The sequence below is a fragment of the Diceros bicornis genome, chromosome X (assembly GCF_020826845.1).
Source record: "Diceros bicornis minor isolate mBicDic1 chromosome X, mDicBic1.mat.cur, whole genome shotgun sequence".
Lineage (NCBI taxonomy): Eukaryota > Metazoa > Chordata > Mammalia > Perissodactyla > Rhinocerotidae > Diceros > Diceros bicornis.
In genome coordinates, this window is record NC_080781.1 from 101011794 (window position 1) to 101030556 (window position 18763).

General features: G+C 39.6%; 2 protein-coding genes across 4 annotated transcripts in view; one reads left to right on the forward strand and one right to left on the reverse strand.

Moving 5' to 3' along the window:
• The window catches only part of COL4A6 (collagen type IV alpha 6 chain), a 258501-nt gene extending 241925 nt beyond the window's left edge, over positions 1-16576 (reverse strand). For both annotated transcript variants that reach the window (XM_058536482.1, XM_058536481.1), the window contains exons 1-2: positions 16337-16576; positions 16092-16143 (exon numbers count right to left, since the gene is read on the reverse strand). In XM_058536482.1, the coding sequence (XP_058392465.1) occupies positions 16092-16143; positions 16337-16347 (63 nt within the window). In that variant the 5' untranslated portion in view covers positions 16348-16576. The remainder of the gene's footprint in view (positions 1-16091; positions 16144-16336) is intronic.
• A 1555-nt stretch (positions 16577-18131) lies between these two features.
• COL4A5 (collagen type IV alpha 5 chain) overlaps positions 18132-18763 on the forward strand; it is a 229582-nt gene continuing 228950 nt past the window's right edge. For both annotated transcript variants that reach the window (XM_058536479.1, XM_058536480.1), the window contains exon 1: positions 18132-18409. In XM_058536479.1, coding sequence (XP_058392462.1) covers positions 18329-18409 — 81 coding nt within the window. In that variant the 5' untranslated portion in view covers positions 18132-18328. The remainder of the gene's footprint in view (positions 18410-18763) is intronic.

An 18763-nucleotide genomic window follows, 5' to 3' on the forward strand; every position in this document is an offset into this window, starting at 1 on the left:
TGTTAGAAGAGTAATCAAGATCACCTGATGCCAGAAGACAAAGTACTGGAACAATTCAGAACATTGTTCTAAGGAGTTCTGTGTGGCATTCTTTAAAAAGGTCCCTTCTTCCTAATCTACAATTTATAGTATTGAATCTATATAAAAACTCTATGGTATATTCTTCTACTAAACCTGGGCAGCGGTTCGTGGTACCTGCAGATACTCTGGACCACCCATGTCATATCTGGTTGGTATCTTGACAAGAACTCTGTGCCTGTGTGTTAAGACTTGTCTTTATATTAGAGATGCCTCATTTATTATCTATGATTTTTAGTGATAGTTTCATTGGCTAAAGCCTTTTTTAAAGCCATTATCAATAGCAAATTTGGCTAAGTCAAGAAGCATCATTGAAGAGATTTACAGTAAACTATACATAAAAAGAGCCCACGGCAGTTCACACAAAAACTAACTCCAAATTGAGGCAGGTTGACACAGCATATGCAGTAATGTTCTCACTAGGCTATTGATGCTATTTGTAATTTTAATCCTTGAACATTGTCTCTCATTCTAAATACTAGTAAGAAACAAACCTGCAATAACACAACGTATACAATGCCTTATTCTAGATTGAGATGCAGCAGGGTTGATGAAAGTCCTCATTTGTTTGAGCCTTACAGTTAGTCAGGATCATGTCATTGATTCAGGGCTAGTTGTTTGCCTGAAGAAAGAACACAAACTTATTGCCATAGGAATCCCAGGAATCTGATTTTATGACATAGAATTCATCAAAATACTTAAAAGGAGACATTTAAATGGAAAATTCCTTCTGTTCAAGATTAAAGACCAGATTCTGTTGTTACCAGTCATCTCTGGGAGTAAATTACACAGCTGCCGGTTATACAACTTTCTTTATAATAGGACCTGGTGTAATAAAAAGAAAACAGACTCTGAGTCAGAAAACCTGAGTTCTAGTTCAGGCTCCTCTAATACCAGCTAACTACATGTCCTCGGGCAAGTCATTTAAACCCATCTTTATGGTCAGAAAATCACAGAATTATAGCTATTCTGTTACTGTAACAGTAAACAGCAGGAGGTGAGGAAGAGTGGAAAAGAGAGCATTTTATTGAAACAAAATGATTCTAAGCTAATATCTCTGTATATGACTGCAGCATACAACTGCAGGAACACCAAAGAGGCAGAAATAATTCAAATCAAGGGGGAAAAACACCTTGCATTAAACAACACAGCCTACAGTATGCACAATAATTACCAAACTGACAAGAAGTAGGTTGGTTTTTGCAGAAGCAAGGAAACAAGAATGAGTGAAATTGAGGGAAGCGACTGAGCAAGACGTCCCAGGGAAAGAGACAGGGCTAGAGAGACCAGGGATGTCTACAAGACACATTCAGCGACAGTGTGATTGAATAATTCCAGTTCTCCACCTTCAGGGCACATGGTAGGATTGCACTTCCTGGCCTCCAATTGGTCCCTGATCAAAGCTGACCAATAGTATATGAAGAAAGTGACGTGTCATATGCAGAAATAAGATTTAATTGGTAGCGCAGTGTGAGACCTCCAGAGCTCTCTTTCCCTCTGCCACAACAATCAGCAGTGTTCCAGATGGTGGCTGCTCCATCTGGGTCCTAGATTGAGGACCACATAAAGTCCCCCAGGTGGCCCACGATGGAGATGCAGTATAAACAAGAAATAAACATTTATTATTTTAAGCCACTGAGATGTTGGGAGTCGTTTGCTGTAGCAACATAACCTACCCTATCCTGACCAAAGGGATGGCAGTTATAAGGTCAAGCACTCTACCTGACAGGGGCCAAGATAACTTGGTGGCTTTTCTCTCAGCAGATAAGTCTCCGTAAGGTCCTTGGTGCTTCGCAGAGGCTTGTGCTCTCAATATTGTAAGGTTCTCTTACGGATATAAACAAAAGTATGTCACTGTTACCGGCAGCTAATCGTGGATGTGAAAAATAAAAGAGGACAGCTCAGGACAGGGTAGGCTCAGGGGACTAGTAACTTGATATAAATCCTTCCTCTCATTCTGTTCCAAGTAAATAGTGACTGAAAGTCATTTGGCTCTTCATTGGCCTGTCCTGAACAACTGGTTGTAGGCCAGTTTGAAGCCAGCAGGTGTCCTTCATAATAGAGTTGGTACCGTCATTTGTCAGTCTATTTAGTAGCAGAGTGGGCAAAAAGCTGAACAAACAAGAAAGGGAGAACTACCTTTTTTTACCATCTGAGGCCCTTAAAGGTAACCAGGCTAAGAATAGTGTTACAAACTTTGGAGGATGAAATTAAAAATATATCCCTGCGTAATTTGAAGCTAACTAGTCTTTACCTAAATTATTTCCTCCTGAAGATTCTAAGGGTCACTGATCCTGCCCTAACTAGAACTACTAATAGGTATAGGGCTACTAATAGGATAATGAAGAGCACTGCAGGAAGCTGAGGCAGTAATTGCAGGCTGTCTTTTTGTCATGGCCCCTGTCCATTCACAACACCTTAAATAGGGGGCTGGAAGATGATGAGATGCACCACAGTGGTATGAGAAATAGCTGCCAATAACAGCTACAATTTATTGAGCACATACAACAACAAGGCACTTTACGAACATTATAGCTAATCCTCACAACCATATGAGGTAGGTATTATATTTTTCAAATGAGGAGACTGAATATCAAGAGAGTGCAGAAGCCAAGGTGAGGGAGACAATCTAGGAGAAGAGTAAGATGCCACTGGTAGTTCTCAATGAGGATAAGGACTGAGAAGAAGCAATTGAATTTGGTGATTAGGAAGTGACCTTTAAGAAATTAAGCTCAGTGAATTGACTGGGGAGAAAGCCAGAATACAAAGAGCTAAACAATAAATGAGTAGCAGAAAAGGATATGCACTAACTGTAGACTATTTTTTCATGAAATCTTGTACTTCACACACAGCTTACCTTTATCCATGTGAATCTCATCAGAACTATAGACCTTTTCCCCAGAAAAATGCACATACATACCTAATTTTACACACAATTTCAGGGCATTCATGGATCCACCTGAAATCCACTTAGAAACTCCAGCTTAGGAATGAATGAAATATACCAAATTCAAGATGGTGGAGGCGAGGCTGTGGGAGTGATACACAGGTGGTTTCAACTGCATTGGTAATATTTTATTTCTTAAGCTAGGTGTTGGTCATAGATATTCATTAAATTATGTTCATTACATTATTACCTATGTTCATTATATTATTTTATATAATACTTTATACATATTATATCATTTTTGTTGCCTAAAATATTTCATAACTTTTTAAATAGAAAAAAATGATTATATAGCGTAATGTCTTTGTAGGAAAGGCACACTAAAGTATTTGGGTGTGATGTGGCATCAAGTAGGCAACTTACTCTCAAATGGTTAAAGAAAAATTTTTTGGACCATACTTGAAACTTTTCTGTAATTTTGAGATTGTTTCAAAATTTTAAAAAAGATAGTAAAAGACACTTAACACTAAAAAGAAAAAAATTGACAAACAAAAAACCTTGAATAAATACACACTCTCACAAGTATACAGGAGGACATAACCAAACTTACAGAGAAATGTACACATGGAAATGCAGAGAGAGATCTTTCAAAATAGAGAAAGGAACTGCTATCAATTTGGCTCTAAAGTACAATGTTTTATATCAGAACTCTCTTTTCCCCGCTGACTTATACTCTGACTGGGAGAGTAGAAATTGGGAGTCAGTGTACAAAGAAGCAGCAATCTCTCTCAGCACCTTTGCCTATCATTCGGGAGAGTGGGAGCCTGAAGCTACTCTCATGGCTTCTAGACTGGAGAGCTCAGGCTGAGGGCTCAAAACAAGTGCTAAACATCAAACCAGAGAAAGCTTGACCATTATGCCTTCAATTCTTCCAGTAGTCCACTAGAGAGAGATTTGGGGAGTGGGGGGAAAATAGAATTTTTAATTGAGTAGGCATCTGGGTGATGTTATAATTTCTTGAGCGGGGGAAGGATAAAAGTGGTGATGCAGGAGGATAGCATATAGAAGGAAAGAAACTAAAAGAAAGACTGTGCTTAAAGCTAGAGTGTTAGGGGCCGGCCCCGTGGCTTAGCGGTTAAGTGCACACGCTCCGCTGCTGGCGGCTCGGGTTCGGATCCTAGGCGCGCACCGATGCACCGCTTCTCCAGCCATGCTGAGGCCACGTCCCACATACAGCAACTAGAAGGATGTGCAACTATGACATACAACTATCTACTGGGGCTTTGGGGGAAAAATAAATAAATAAATAAAATTATAAAAAAAAAAAGCTAGAGTGTTAGTCTTTATAATGCAAATACAAATAAAAATAAATAAATAAAAATAAAAGTAGCAGACTCTTGGTATATGTTTTTATGTTGGATATATAGAATACTGGGAGTTATATGTATGGGCAATGGTCTGGGATAAGAAGAGTGGGCAAAAGACCCACTGATCATGTCAGTATTTCCCTCAAATAGTACTCAGTACAGTGCTTTGTAGCCAAATTCTTCCCTCTGCCTGGCTTTTAAGGCCTCCATAGCCTGACCCTGCTCCAATTGTCCATAGTCAATTTCCTCCACTTCTGCACTTTAGCCAGGTAGTTCTTCTCACTGTCCTCCACTCAACCATATCCATTCCTGCTAGGGCTGCAGTGTATGACTGTTCATAGGGTTACTGCAAAAGGAAACCTGACTGAGGAGGCAAGTGGGAGCTGAAATCCATATTAGTTGCTGATCATCAAGGAGTGAGGCTTGGCAGGGAGCTATGAAAAAAGCATGCCTTTTTCTAATTTCCTCAAAGATGCTGCACCCTGACATCTCCTCCACATTTTTGCTTATGTTCTGATCAGCTTATCTCTCCAATATTTAATAGGACTACATTTTTAAATCAAAGATGAATCATCTGTCCTGACAAATATAGGTATATTTCCAGAGACCTAGAGAAGAAAACTTGAAATCAGGGATGTCCTGGAAAATCCAGAATATACAATATCCACATTTATCACTCATTTCCCACTAGTGCTTTAAGGCCCAGCACAAATCCTACTTCTGTGAAGCCTTCCCTAACTACCATCCATATTGACCTCTTCCTTCTTTCACCTTCTATAGTACTTCATTCTGTCCTATGAAGTTTAATGCCTAATTATCATATAATTCAGTGTTTTAAAACCGTGGAAGTACTTCAACAGCTCCAACATCTGATTTTAATTTCATTTAAAATATATATTTTAAAGTATTTTAAAACTGTAATAAAATACATCATGTACCATTGGAATGGGTTACATACTAAACATTAACACACTGGAAACCACCACTGATTGTGTTAATGTGGCTGCCAAGTTAATGTGTATTTATATGTATTATGTGTGTGAGAGAGAGAAAGAAAGAAAGAGAGAGACAGAGAATGAAAAAGACAGGGTAGTGTGTGTAGATCTGGAAATACAGATTTTCTTGCTATGTCTGTTTGACTGAAGAGTATCTTTAGATAGCAAGACAAAGTGTTAAACAAAAAAGCCCTCACCCTAGAATGTCCACTATTTATTTGGATACATCAGAATTTTCCCCACACACTATAACCAAAATAAAACAGAAATAAACTGGAGACTAAGACTGCTATAGCTCTCAATTTCAGATTTTGATGTTTTTTTTCCTTCTTACTGACTTTACAAATAAATAAATGTTAAAAACTGTGACTTATTAGCAAAACACTTATTTTGGTCTGGTTTTTATATTGTGGGCCATATGAGATTTTGTTTGGGGGGAAAAGGGTTCACCACTGCAACTTTTGAAAAATGCTCTAATAAATCTTTTCTTCTTCATCATTATTAATATGAACATCAACATTATTATCCATGAACATGCTCTGGATATATAATTGCATGCTAAGTGCTGGTAAGTATTTATGCAACTTAGTCATATCTGCAAGGCGAGGTCACATAAATCTTATAAATCTAAAGTTGATCCTCATCTGTAAGGAATCTGCTACGCTCACAAACAGAATTTAGACATTCTAGGCATTTTAGATTTTCTCTGCCAAGCCTCTTCCCTCTGGGTAAGAAAAAATGATTACGCAAAGCTTTACAGAGCAAGGAGAAATACCACTGAACTTTCATTCCCTCCCCAAGAGAAAATCTGTCTCCCAAAGGACCAATTCAGCCTGTGGCCAGAGGTCCCAGGCATTGCTGTGAAAGCCTGGTCTCTCTGCGGTAAACGCTGTAGAGCTTTATGGACAGGGATGTTTCTACTGAAGAGCACCGACTCCCCTCAGTACAAGCAAACCAGATTGAAAGAGAATGGCAAACTAGCCTATTGTTGTTAGACAAAGGGGAACTGAGACTTCAAAGATACCCGGGGAGGTGCCTTCAGAAGTAATGTTTAGTCCGGGACTCTGGTCTCCACAGGAGGTCACAAAGGTAGGATAGCAGAGGTAGAGTGGCTTTGGGGAAACTGGAACTGGTATAACAGTTCTAACTCTTTTTCTATCCTAGGAAGTTTGAAAAACAAATTCAACAAATAATTTAGCAACTTTATCTAAACTGCCCCCCAAATGGGCTCACCACTCATTTCTAGTACAGAGGCAATCACAGTGAGTGTTGGGAGGAGAATATCAACCATAGTAACAATTTCACAGCTAATAAGATATTTAGTGATTTGTCCTAAGGCCATAGTTAGTGTTGGCATCGTTATTTGAGCCTGGGAACATTTGGCTCCAAATTTGGAGCTCTTTATTTTTTAACCACTCTATAATCCCCAGAGGGAAAAAAATCAGGAAATAGACCTCCAGACTTAAACATGGAACCCAAAAAGAGCTTGAGAAAAGACACATACCTCATGGCTTGCCTAGATTTTATAAACCTGGAAGGGGTGGATATGTGCCACAGGAGAGAGCACTCCATGCATAGAAGGGTTGTCAGTGCTGGACACAGAGTAGGTGGCCAGCAATAACTATAATGCCTATTATGCCCCACCCAGAGAAATACGCCTCAGCACAGGCATTAGGTAAATGCTCTGAGGAGTCAGCGAGCAAATAAGAGTGCAGGGAAGGTCTGGCCTTTCCTATTCTCTACTGTGTGAGCCCCATCTCACACAGTGCTCTGCCTACCTCCTTCCACTTCACCTTCCCTGTGCTCCAGTCACACTGGCTTAGCACTTGCCCTGGTTCTTCAAACAACAGGGGCAACCACAGTGTTTGGCACATAGTAGGCACTAAATAAATATTCATTGAAGGAAGGAACGAAAGAAAACCAGAGGGAGAGACAGAAAGATAGAAAGAAGGGGAGACTTCAGAAAAATAATCACTAAAGTGGGCCTTAAAGGAAGAATAATACGTCCATCTGTAGAGACAGGAGGAAGGCAGAGGATGAGAAAAGAAGGGTGTTTCAAACAGAAGGAAAAGCAGGAGGGGTGACTGTGCATGGCATGTTGAGCCAACATCAAAAGTAGAACTGTGACCTAAACGTCAGTACGAGGACAAAAACAGGAGATGGGGTCTAAATGGGTAGGTAGGGCCAGATAATGACGGGTAGAGGGAGCTTTCACAAACGTTGGAGTGGTATGATCATATTAGTGTTTTAGAATAGACCTTCTGCTTGCAGAGAGAATGGATATCAGGAAAGGGGGTGGGAATCAGGGGAAGACTGAAACTAGAACAGTCATGTTTGTTGTAGGACTCCACATAAGAGATGATAAAAGGCCTGAATTAGAGAGACAGCACAGTATAGTGGGTTTTAACCCAAATTTTGCCATTTGCTGGATTTGTGATCTTGGATAAGTCAGTTAATCTCTCTGGGCTGAGAATATTTGCCCTATATATCTCACAGGGTAATCTTGAGCAGCTAACAAAATAATATTGAGAAAGCGCTTTGTAAACTTAAAGCACTAGAAATTTTACGTCATTATTAAAGTGGTGAAAGAGGGAAAAAGAGATGAGGGGACAATTGAGAAACATTGCCATTCTTCCAGACATACAATCTACAAATGAGAGGGTCTTCTCTGACATCTCCCTTTTTCTCATCTTGTCCTATATCAGTTGTCAAAATTGGGAAACTCTTTTTAACAAGGTTGTTATTTTTCCACCAAAGCTATTGTTATTAGAGTTAACATTAGTAATTCTTAAGATAAATGGGGGAAAGGCAGTTGTTGCAGGCCATTAGGAGTATATCTGTTTACTCATTTGAAAGTCATCTATTGATCACCTCTTATACGCTTGCCAGTATCCTGGACATTGTAAGTACAAGGTTGAAGAGGGCAACATAGACATATAAGCATATGAATTTCATGACTATGTGCTAGGTCCTACAAAGGGGCCCAAACAATGTTGGAAGCACAGGGGAAGGAAGAATGAATTCTTTCTGAAGAGGTCTGGAACTGTTTCATAGAGTAAATGACATTTTATCTGGGTATTGAATATTGAGTAGATGTTCACTAGGTAGAGGAGAAGGTGTAAATGATGGAGAAGAAAGTTCCAGATAGAGGGGACAGCATATACCAAAGCAAAGAGATGGGAAAGAACATAAAGTAGTTTGGGAATGGAGAGAAGTTCAATCTGAATGAAGTATAATGTACACTATGAGTTTGAGAAGGAGGAGTGGCAGGAAAAAACACACAGATGTGAGGCTGGAAAGGTAGTTGGGGCCAGATAATGAAGGCCTTTAAATATGCCAAGCCAAGGAGTGTGTATTTTAACCTTGGAAGAAACAAAAAACCAATAAAGGTTTTAAATCAGGAGATAACATAATTGGATTTGTTGTTAGTAAAATAACTCTGGTGGCAGTGTAGAGATTAGAATGGAGTCAGGAGATAGAAAAGCTAGTTAAGAGGCTATTGATAAATGATGATGAGGTTTGGAACCAACAGAATATGAATGGAAGAGTTAGATTCTACAGATTTTTGGTAAAACTAATGGAACTTTGTGAGAAGGATGGAGATAATGAGAGTTGGTGGCTGATTCTACAGTTTCTAGCTTGAAACTGGGTGGATGGTGATGACATTTAACAAAGGTAAAAAAGATAACAGGTTTGAGCAGTCTTTCATGGAAAGAACTAGGAAATAGTTTCATTTTTGGATACACTGTGTTTGGGGCAATACAAAACATCATAGCTGGCATTGGTTGAGTGCTTATACTAAGCTCTAGGCACTATTTTAAATGTTTTGTATATATCAACTCATTGAGATACCGGTACAAAGATAGTAGGTAATTGGCAATATAGGTTTGGAGCTCAAAAGAGATGTCTGGGCTGGAAATATAAATTTGATAGTCAACAATTTATAGGAAGCATATTAAAACTATTGAGGCAAGAAGGCAAAGGAAGAAATGCTGAGAAAAAACACCATTTTAGGACCAGGAAGTGAAGATTGTAAGCTCCATGATAGCAAAGATCATTCCTGACTTGTTCACCATTGTGTCACCAGAGCCTGGCTTACTATTTAGAATAGAGTGGTTGCTCAATAAATAAATTTTTAATGAATAAAATAAAAATATCAGGGGCCGTCCCGGTGGCACAAGCAGTTAAGTGTGCGTGCTCCACTGTGGCAGCCTGGGGTTCGCTGGTTCGGATCCTGGGCGCTCACTGAAGCACCACTTGGCAAGCCATGCTGTGGCGGCGTCCGATATAAAGTGGAGGAAGATGGGCATGGATGTTAGCCCAGGGCCAGTCTTCCTCAGCAAAAAAGAGGAGGATTGGCAGATGTTAGCTCAGGGCCTATCTTCCTCACACACACACACACAAAATCAGAGAAGTATAAGGAGAAACAATGAGGCATAGTGTATTGGAGGTCATAGGGGGAAAGGTGGTTTCAGAATGATTGGAAAATGCCAAACACTATGGTAAAGAAGGCAGATAGAATGGGGACTACAAAGAAGCCACTGGGCTTGGTAGCTAGGCAGCCATGAGTAACTTGAAAGAGGGCAATTGTAGTGGAGCAGACTTTGTCTAGACTGTAATAGGCTTAAGGGTAAACGGTTGTTGAAGAAGAGTAGACAATGACCAGGAATTTGGTGGTAATGTGATTGAGGGGGTTAGAGTTATGGAGGAAAATGAAGCCATGTCTTTTTAAATTTGTCTTTATAATGTAGGAGACTTCAATATTGTTTGTAGAAGAAAAAAAGAAATCCTAGGAGAGGGACAGATTAAAGATGGTAAGAGAATGGATAACTGCTCTTAGCTAATTTTCCCATCACTGTTTTCCCTTGGGCATGCTTATCCGTTCTATTTACATTTAGTTAGACTTTAAAACAAATTAGAGCCCTATGATCTGCCTCACTGGGACATTTAGTCAGCTTAACAGGACTTGATAGTTTAATACAGCATGGTGCTTTCCTAATATGTTCTTTCTGTATGTGTATGGCCCGTCATGTATACAGGATAGGACAAGTCTGTACTCCAAGTGAAATTATGGAATTATCCATACAATTGAGGCAAGAAAAAACCAATATGTATTGATAAGTGAGGTCAATCTATTTGTTTCATTCTTATATTAATGAATTAGGGGAACAGCATACTTTGCTCCTGTGATCTGGCTTGACTATGAGCTTTTGGAATATAGGGGCATATTTACTGGAGACTCCATAATATGCCTAAAATGTAAAAGATTCTTGGCATTCAGAGTCAATATAAGTGCCCTTACCCCTGAACAAGCATTAGAAAGTGACAATTTGTTTATTGTAAAAACCAGTTGCAGGCTGGCCCCGTGGCTTAGCGGTTAAGTGCGCGCGCTCCACTACTGGCGGCCCGGGTTCGGATCCCAGGCGCGCAGCGACGCACTGCTTTTCTGGCCATGCTGAGGCCGCGTCCCACATACAGCAACTAACTAGAAGTATGTGCAACTATGACATACAACTATCTACTGGGGCTTTGGGGGGAAAAAAAGGAGGAGGATTGGCAATAGATGTTAGTTCAGAGCCAGTCTTCCTCAGCAAAAAGAGGAGGATTAGCACGGATGTTAGCTCAGGGCTGATCTTCCTCACACACACACACACACAAAAACAGTTGCGTGACTAAGGGTTCTTTTTAATGCCATGGATTACTTTGGCAGTCTAGGGAAGCCTAGGGACTCTTTTTTCAGAATAATACAGATGGTCCCCGACTTAACAATGGTTCGACTTAAGATTTTTCAACTTTATGATGGTGAAACAGCGATATGTATTCAGTAGAAACTGTACTTCCAATTTTGAATTCTGGTCTTTTCCTGGGCTAATGATATGAGGTACAATACTCTCTCATGATGCTAGGCAGCGGCAGTGAGTCGCAGCTCCCAGTCAGCCACGCGAGAGGGTAAACAACCAATACACTTACAACAATTCTGTTTTCACTCTCAGTACATATTCAATAAACTACATGAGATATTCAACACTTTATTATAAAATGGGCATTGTGTTAGACGATTTTGCCCAACTGTAGGCTAACGTAAGTGTCCCGAGCACATTTAAGGTAGGCTAGGTTAAACTATGATGTTCGGTAGGTTAGGTGTATTAAATGCATTTTTGACTTAAGATATTTTCAACTTATGATGGGTTTATAAGGATGTGATCCCATTGTAAGTCGAGGAAGATCTGTATTTTTAAATGTAGTCAATAAAATACATGGTATTACAACAGAAACCAGTTATATCGAAATACAATCACCAAAATATATAATAAAACAAATTTATGATATGGCAATATACCTGCTTCTTTAGTAACACACTAAATAATAATATCTATTTTCCCCTCCTATCCTGTCTTACAATATGTTTGTATTTGACTTGTCAATAATGTAACTACATCCTCATCTATGTGTTATCTATTTGTGGAGTCATTTGATGATTCACTTGATGAGGTACTCATACATATGTATCAGCATCCCCAGTCATCCCAAGATGTATATTCTATGTACATACATACACAGATATGTCATCTATTATTTATAGCTAGCTGACATAGGATATTTGCTAGCAGGCAAAGCAGAAGACTACTTTCAAAATTCATATTAAGAGAAGGAAAAGACAAGCCACAGACTGGGAGAAAATATTTGCAAATCATATATATGGTAAAAGACTTGTATCCACAATATACGAAGAACTCTTATAACTCAATTATAGGAAGCTGACCCAATTTTAAAATGGGCAAAAGATTTAAATAGAGATTTCTTCAAAGAAGATATACAAATGGTTAATAAGCACCTGAAAAGATGCTTAACATGATTAGCCATTAGGGAAATGCAAATTAAAATCACACTGAGATACCACTTCACATCCACCATGATGGCTATAATAAAAAAAACAGACAATAACAAGTGTTGGAAATGATGGAGAGAAACAGGAATTTTTATACATTGTTGGTAGGAATATGAAGTGGTACAGCCACTTTAGAAAATTCTGTACAAAGAATTAGCTTTATAGTTTCTCAAAAGGTTAAATATAAATTTTTCATACAATCCAGCAATTCCATTCCTACATATCTACAGAAGAGAAATAAAACATATGTCCACACAAAGATTTGTATATTAATGTTCATAGCCGCATTATTTATAATAGCCAAAAAGTGGAAAGAGCCAAATGTCCATTAACTGGTGAATGCATAAACAAAATGGGGTGTATATCCATAATGGAATATCAATGTTAAATACCTATGCTGATACTAAAAAAGGAGTAAAATACTGATACATGCTGCAACATGAATGAACTTCAGAAACATTATGCTAAGTGAAAGACACTAAACACAAAACATTACATATTATATGATTCTATTTCTATGAAATGTCCAGAAAAGACAAATCCATAGAGACAGAAAAGGAGATTTATATTTGCTTGGGGTTGAGGATGGGAATGGGGATTAACTGCAAATGGACATGAAAGATCTTATTGGGGTGATGAAAATGTTCTAAGATTGGATATGATGATAGTTGCACAACTTGGTAAATTTACTAAAAATCATTGAATTGTATACATAAAATGGGTGAATTTACAGTATGTAAACTATATCTCAATAAAGTTGTTTTATTAAAAAAAAAAGAATTCCTAGAGACACAGCCCCAAACAAGGCAAATACTCCTCTTGATCCCTAGAGTAGGAAGGGATTTTCTCCATCTCTGAAAAACCGTCATCCTTTATTCATACTTTGATGACTGCGATTACACCTGAAAATCACAGTGGAAAGGACCAACCTGAGTAAGTTACAACTTTAAGGAAAGAAGTTTGCATTTCAATCAGACCTTGACTTGAATGTGGCTAAGGGCATTTTACCTATGCTCTTTGCAGAAGGGACAATAGCCATACGTTTTGTCCCCTTTGCCCCTTCCCTACCCAAATACCTCTCCCACTAGGCTTTGACTTTTAAATATGTTTGGCTGTATTAGGGACTTTCATGAAAGCAGATTTGGGGCAAAGTGGGAAGAAAACATAAGGACCCTGACTACTTCAGGGCATATTTTAACTCCTAGACATGTTGGCCTACGGTGAGATATGGATCTTTCTAGACTTTTCTCTAACAGGATGCAGGTAAATGCAGATAATAATTTATCATTAGGTATCCTATCTTTTAAGGAACATAATGACCACCATTGTCTAGGAAAGTAAACTCCTAGAGAGTTAGAGACTATGTTTAAATAAATCTTTGTGTGCTGTGCCTTAGTCACTTAATAACCGAAAACGATTATGGATATTCTGAAACCCTAGGCTCTATCTCATTCAGATAAATTTTGCAAATATTTCACCTGAATGAATATCATTACTCTTTTAAAAGAAATTTAATGGAAACTCATTCTTTAATCCTGGGTTTTAACATTTAGCTTTCTATCCCTTTAAAAAGCACTGCTTTATAAACTCTGACAAAGAATGAACGCAAAAGCACCTAAATGACCCTATCTCAAACGCTCACGATATGCCATTGCTGGCAATTTAACTCTCACGGTGAACAGACTTTCTCAGAATGAAGCACAACATAGTTCCTGTCAATCTGTTTATGTTATTTTTCATTAATATTAGTCAAACATGGTACAGAGAATTCAAATGTCTAAAACCATCTGAAAGATGCAAAACATTACAATCTCAGGGGATAAACTGGAATTGAAAGTAGAAGATGAGAACCGGCCAATATAGATGAGAATTCTGTACAAAGAGTACAAAGAAAAAGAAAAAGAAAAGAAAAAAAAAACCTTCCCCTCAGAAAAGTCACCTTCTGAGAACTTATCCTGTAACTCTCCTCTTCTCTTCACCATTTTTCCAAAAATTAAAAAATAGCTTTACAACATCAAAGATATTATGCAGAAGTAAACAACAGGTGAAGGAAGCAGCTCTGGACTTAAATAAGGCAAAAAAATAAAGTATTGTCAGTATATCTCAAGGTTTATTTTAGTCTTACCAGGGTCAATAACACTGACATAGCAGGTGACATTGTAAAACAATGAGACAAGAGTCTAAAATCCAAACAGCAAAGCAGTGCTTGATTTTGGAGACACACTTCAATGCTTCTAAGAGTTGAAGGCATCATCCTCTAGTGACTTTTAAGGATATCAAGTGATAAGATGCAGTGTTTGGGAAGTCTCCAGCTATCCAGAATGATTTGTTAATGCTTTTCCCACAAGTATACTGAATACGATCAGCCAGAATCTGAAAATAAAGGTTTTGCTGGAGAGTATTCTGCCCAAGCATGATATTTTTACAAGTGGCAAGATTCCCGGAAAAATCGTTCACTAATCAAAACCTGGCATTTTCAATAAATGTAGTATTGAGCCTCAAGGTAACACATAACTAAACTTGTATACTGGAGGAATCAGACGGAGAAGTGTGCAGAACCCTAGATCAATACTTCTGCTTAAAAAGTCTAGAATTTACTTACATAAGAGCCGATGTTCTGAGTTAAGGGGTCACAAGACGTTAAAAGTCAAGTTTTCTGGCATCATCCTCTTTTCATAAGAGAAATTATTTCACTTCATTCTGACATTTTCTTAAAGACATAGGCCAGGACAAAGAAATCCCTTTTTCCATAAAAGTATTAGGTAATTTTACTTGGTTGATTTAAGTATGCCTCTATAAATAGTATTTAAAAATATTTAAAGTATTGAAAATAGAGCCAATCAGTTAAAATTGTCAAAATCTACAAGATAAATATTTGGAATATATATATATCTGTCATCTATATAGTGCATAACTTTGGCTATTAAGAGTTTTTTTTTTTAATAGAGCAGTGAAATAGTACTCAATAGTTGAACAACTTCATATTTGAACTCAGCAGTTAACTTTATTTCTGCCAGCATAAATAGCTAGTGAGACTTGAAAACTGTAGCATCTCTAATTATTCAGTTCACTCCACATTTTGTAAATTATCTTAGTAATTCCATTGGGGGGGGGGTCGCTCTACTTTCTGGGATCCATTGAACTTTTCTTGACCAGATGTCTACAGAAATTCCTTTGCCTGCAGTCTCTAGCTGATTTGATGGATGATATCTAAACAGTCTCTGAAATGTTAAGTTTTAGGATTTTTTTTTTTCTATTCTAACCATCTCAACTTTTAATTTTCTGATGACACAGAAAACCAGTAAAAGCAAACATCAGGCAGATTTGAACATCAGCTATTGGTATCAGTTCAGTTCACATATTAAAAGAATCCAGATGTTGTCACCTGGTACTGTCAAAGGACTCACAAGCGAATACTCAAGTTCAACTCTCATAACATTCACAGCACTTTCAAGTCCCACTCCCCGTGCACTCCTCCCACTCTCCAACTTGTGTGCCAATTCGTCTTCTTGCAGACATGGGAAAACTACATATTTCTTCTGCCTTGGAGATCGATGCAGAGAAAGGCATCAGCTGTCAGTCATCTTATGTCGTCCGGGAAGAGGCTCGGAAATGTGTTTGTCTTGAATCTTCTACTTTTATTTTCCCAATCCGTTATGAAGGTTGGGACGGAAAGATGCCTGAGTCTCAAACGTATTAGCCTGACATTGTGCTATTCCTCTCTAAGAACCCCATTAACTCCCACTAAAAACGAGAGTGATGTGAACTCCGTTTCGCAGTGCAACCTTCTGTAACCCCCTAACACAAACACAGGAGGTGGGATGGGGAGGGGGTCAAGGGAGGAGGAGGGAAAGGGGTCGGGAGAAGAGACTCACCGCTCCTGCCAGTTCCTCGGTCAGGCACAACGTAACAAGGAGCAGCCACAACCTGAAACGGGAGGGAGGGTGAGTAACATGGGCTCTCTAGGCTCCAGGGTCCTGCGTCTGTCCGTAGACCCCAACCCCTTTTTGCTGCCTGCTCCCACTTCCTCTGCAATGACAGAAGCTAAAGTATAGTCCCAGTCTGGCAAAGTAGCCCAAAGTAGGAAAGAGGTGGGGAGCTCGGGGCAGCAACAGCTCACCCAGGGTGCATGCTTGCGGCTTCTCCGGAGTTGGGTCCCGGGAGACTGCTAAGCGGCTCCGCGGCCCCGGCTCATCGGGGCTCCGCTGATGCTTGGCGGCTGCTTCCTTATTCAGGAGGACCGGGTAGGGGGCCGAAGTGGCTCACTTCGGAAGAAATTAAACTCAGCTCCTAGATTAAAAGTGCCCCAAAGGGAAACACGCTCAGCGGTGCCCGCTACAACTTGCCGCACTCAAAAGATAGTTCCATGCACCAAGAGAGGAAGGAATGGAGGGGAAGGGGGTGGGGCTGTCTGCTGTCAATCATCCCCCCTACCTTAGGCAGCCGATCGTCTTTTTCACTTGCAGGCACCTCTGCGTGTAACATTCCCACGCATCTCCACAGCTTCACGCAAAAGCCCATTGAGACCTGTACGCTAAGATGTAAGCAACTATGCATCATACACTTCCATAAACTACTGTTAACTGTTATACATATATAGATTAATGCATACGACATCTACATAAACAAATGGGCCCCAAAGTGTCCTTGCACACTTGCCCCAATGCATACAACACTCATTCTAATTGATTGCATACTAAGCTCTTGGGGTGATGGTGGTTTCTGGAGTTGTAAATCTACCCTAAGATGAGTAGAACTTAAGGATGAGTGGGCCTCCATGAAATATCTCCAAAGCCTTGAAATACTCTCAAGTGGTAAATTCTAGGGTCTGAGATAACAGAAATGTTCTGAAGAATTCTTCAGCAAATTCCTGAAAGATCCTCCAAGGAGTCTACATAAAGTATTTGCTGGGCCTGGTGGTACTTTAAAAAACCTATATATCAGAATTACCGAGATAATGTTCAAGTCTATTTGGGAGACATCAATTCAACTGCCACTAACTCCGTAAAAATATTTCCGATTAGGTGTTTGTGTTAGTTTTAAGGAAAATTGCACTAAAGTTATTTAATTTCCTGCCCTAAATCCCTGTGAAACACAACTGCAATGAGAGTCAATACCTTTTATGTTAGTTCAATATAAGAAGTAAATATTAACCATAGCATTCAAGGTAGTAAATAAAAAGATACGATTGTATTACAATAACATTCAACCATATAATAATTACTAATATCTACTGAATGCTCCCAAATCTTATATGGATATAACATGCATAAACTCTTAGCACGCATATACGTATGTTCATTTTCTTAATTCTTTGGTTACAAGAATATATTTATTTATATAAATATATTTATATATTTCTAATATTGTCGCATATTCTGTTGTATGGAGGATCTCTGTCCTGCGAGCAGGTGGAAGGCAAAGAGCACCAGCAGCCCAAGGCGCAGCGACCAAAATTTGTTTCTAATCATTAACAATAAAAAGGACCGTTCCTCTGAGATCCATCCGCTAAAAAAGTAGTCCTAGCTTAGGTCTATTTGTAATTGGCTTTGGTACTCACACCAATGAGAGTGGGACTGGGCAGGGAAGAGTAGTATCGACGGAAGGTGCAAGTGGACGAATAGAAAAGCTTCCTGGTTGGGCTCATGGTGTTCAGTCGACTGATCTGGAAGTTTCCCTCCCCCAAATAACTGAGCGTCACTCCCTCGCAGGTTGCTGGTGCAGTCTAAAGCTGTGGCGGAGTGATCCTCAAATTCCCCAGTGCTGGTGGGGAGGAGGCGGTGCGGGAGAAGAGAGGGAGGAAAGTAGATCTGTGGGACTTGAGTGAGGAAAAAGTTTGCAAGTCTGGACAGAAGGGAAAAGTGCTTCCGAGAGACCGGCTTTGGGGAGGGGAGGGGGGAGGGAAGAATAGCTGCTGCTTTTTTTTTTTTTTTCCTCCACTCTTAAAAAGCTTGTTTCTGCTCACCCAAACCGACCGGCACAATTGGGACACCCTCGCTGTCCCTCACCGGCTCTAGGTCTCTCCCAATAAACCCTCAAGATTATGTCAATTGGTCAGAGCCAGCCAGGGATTTCGTGCGGGTGCTGAAGGAGCTGCGGGAGCCGGAGAAGAATGAAACTGCGTGGAGTCAGCCTGGCTGCCGGCTTGCTCTTACTGGCCTTGAGTCTTTGGGGGCAGCCTGCAGAGGCTGTGGTAAGTCCTTCCTTCTACCTCCCCCCCACCACCCCATCACCTTATTCTCACGCTGAAATCACTTTTTGTCCCTTTATCTTCCTTTCTCTTCGGCCTTGGCTGGGGAATTCAAATTTGCCTTCACTTGTTTAGGAAGAAACATTATTTACAACGCTGGTAACTCAAGCCTTCTGAAGTCCAAAGGAGAGATTGAAGTGTTTAAAAATAGGGCTGCTTGCTTTCCTGCAGCTAGCTGCTCCGGGGGCAAGAGCAGAGCCTGGGGTAGGGGACGCATGTTAATAGATCACTGGGATCTGGTGGGTATTTAAAACTTTTCATCCCCACCCTCTGCCCTTGGGTGTTTCCCTGCCTGCT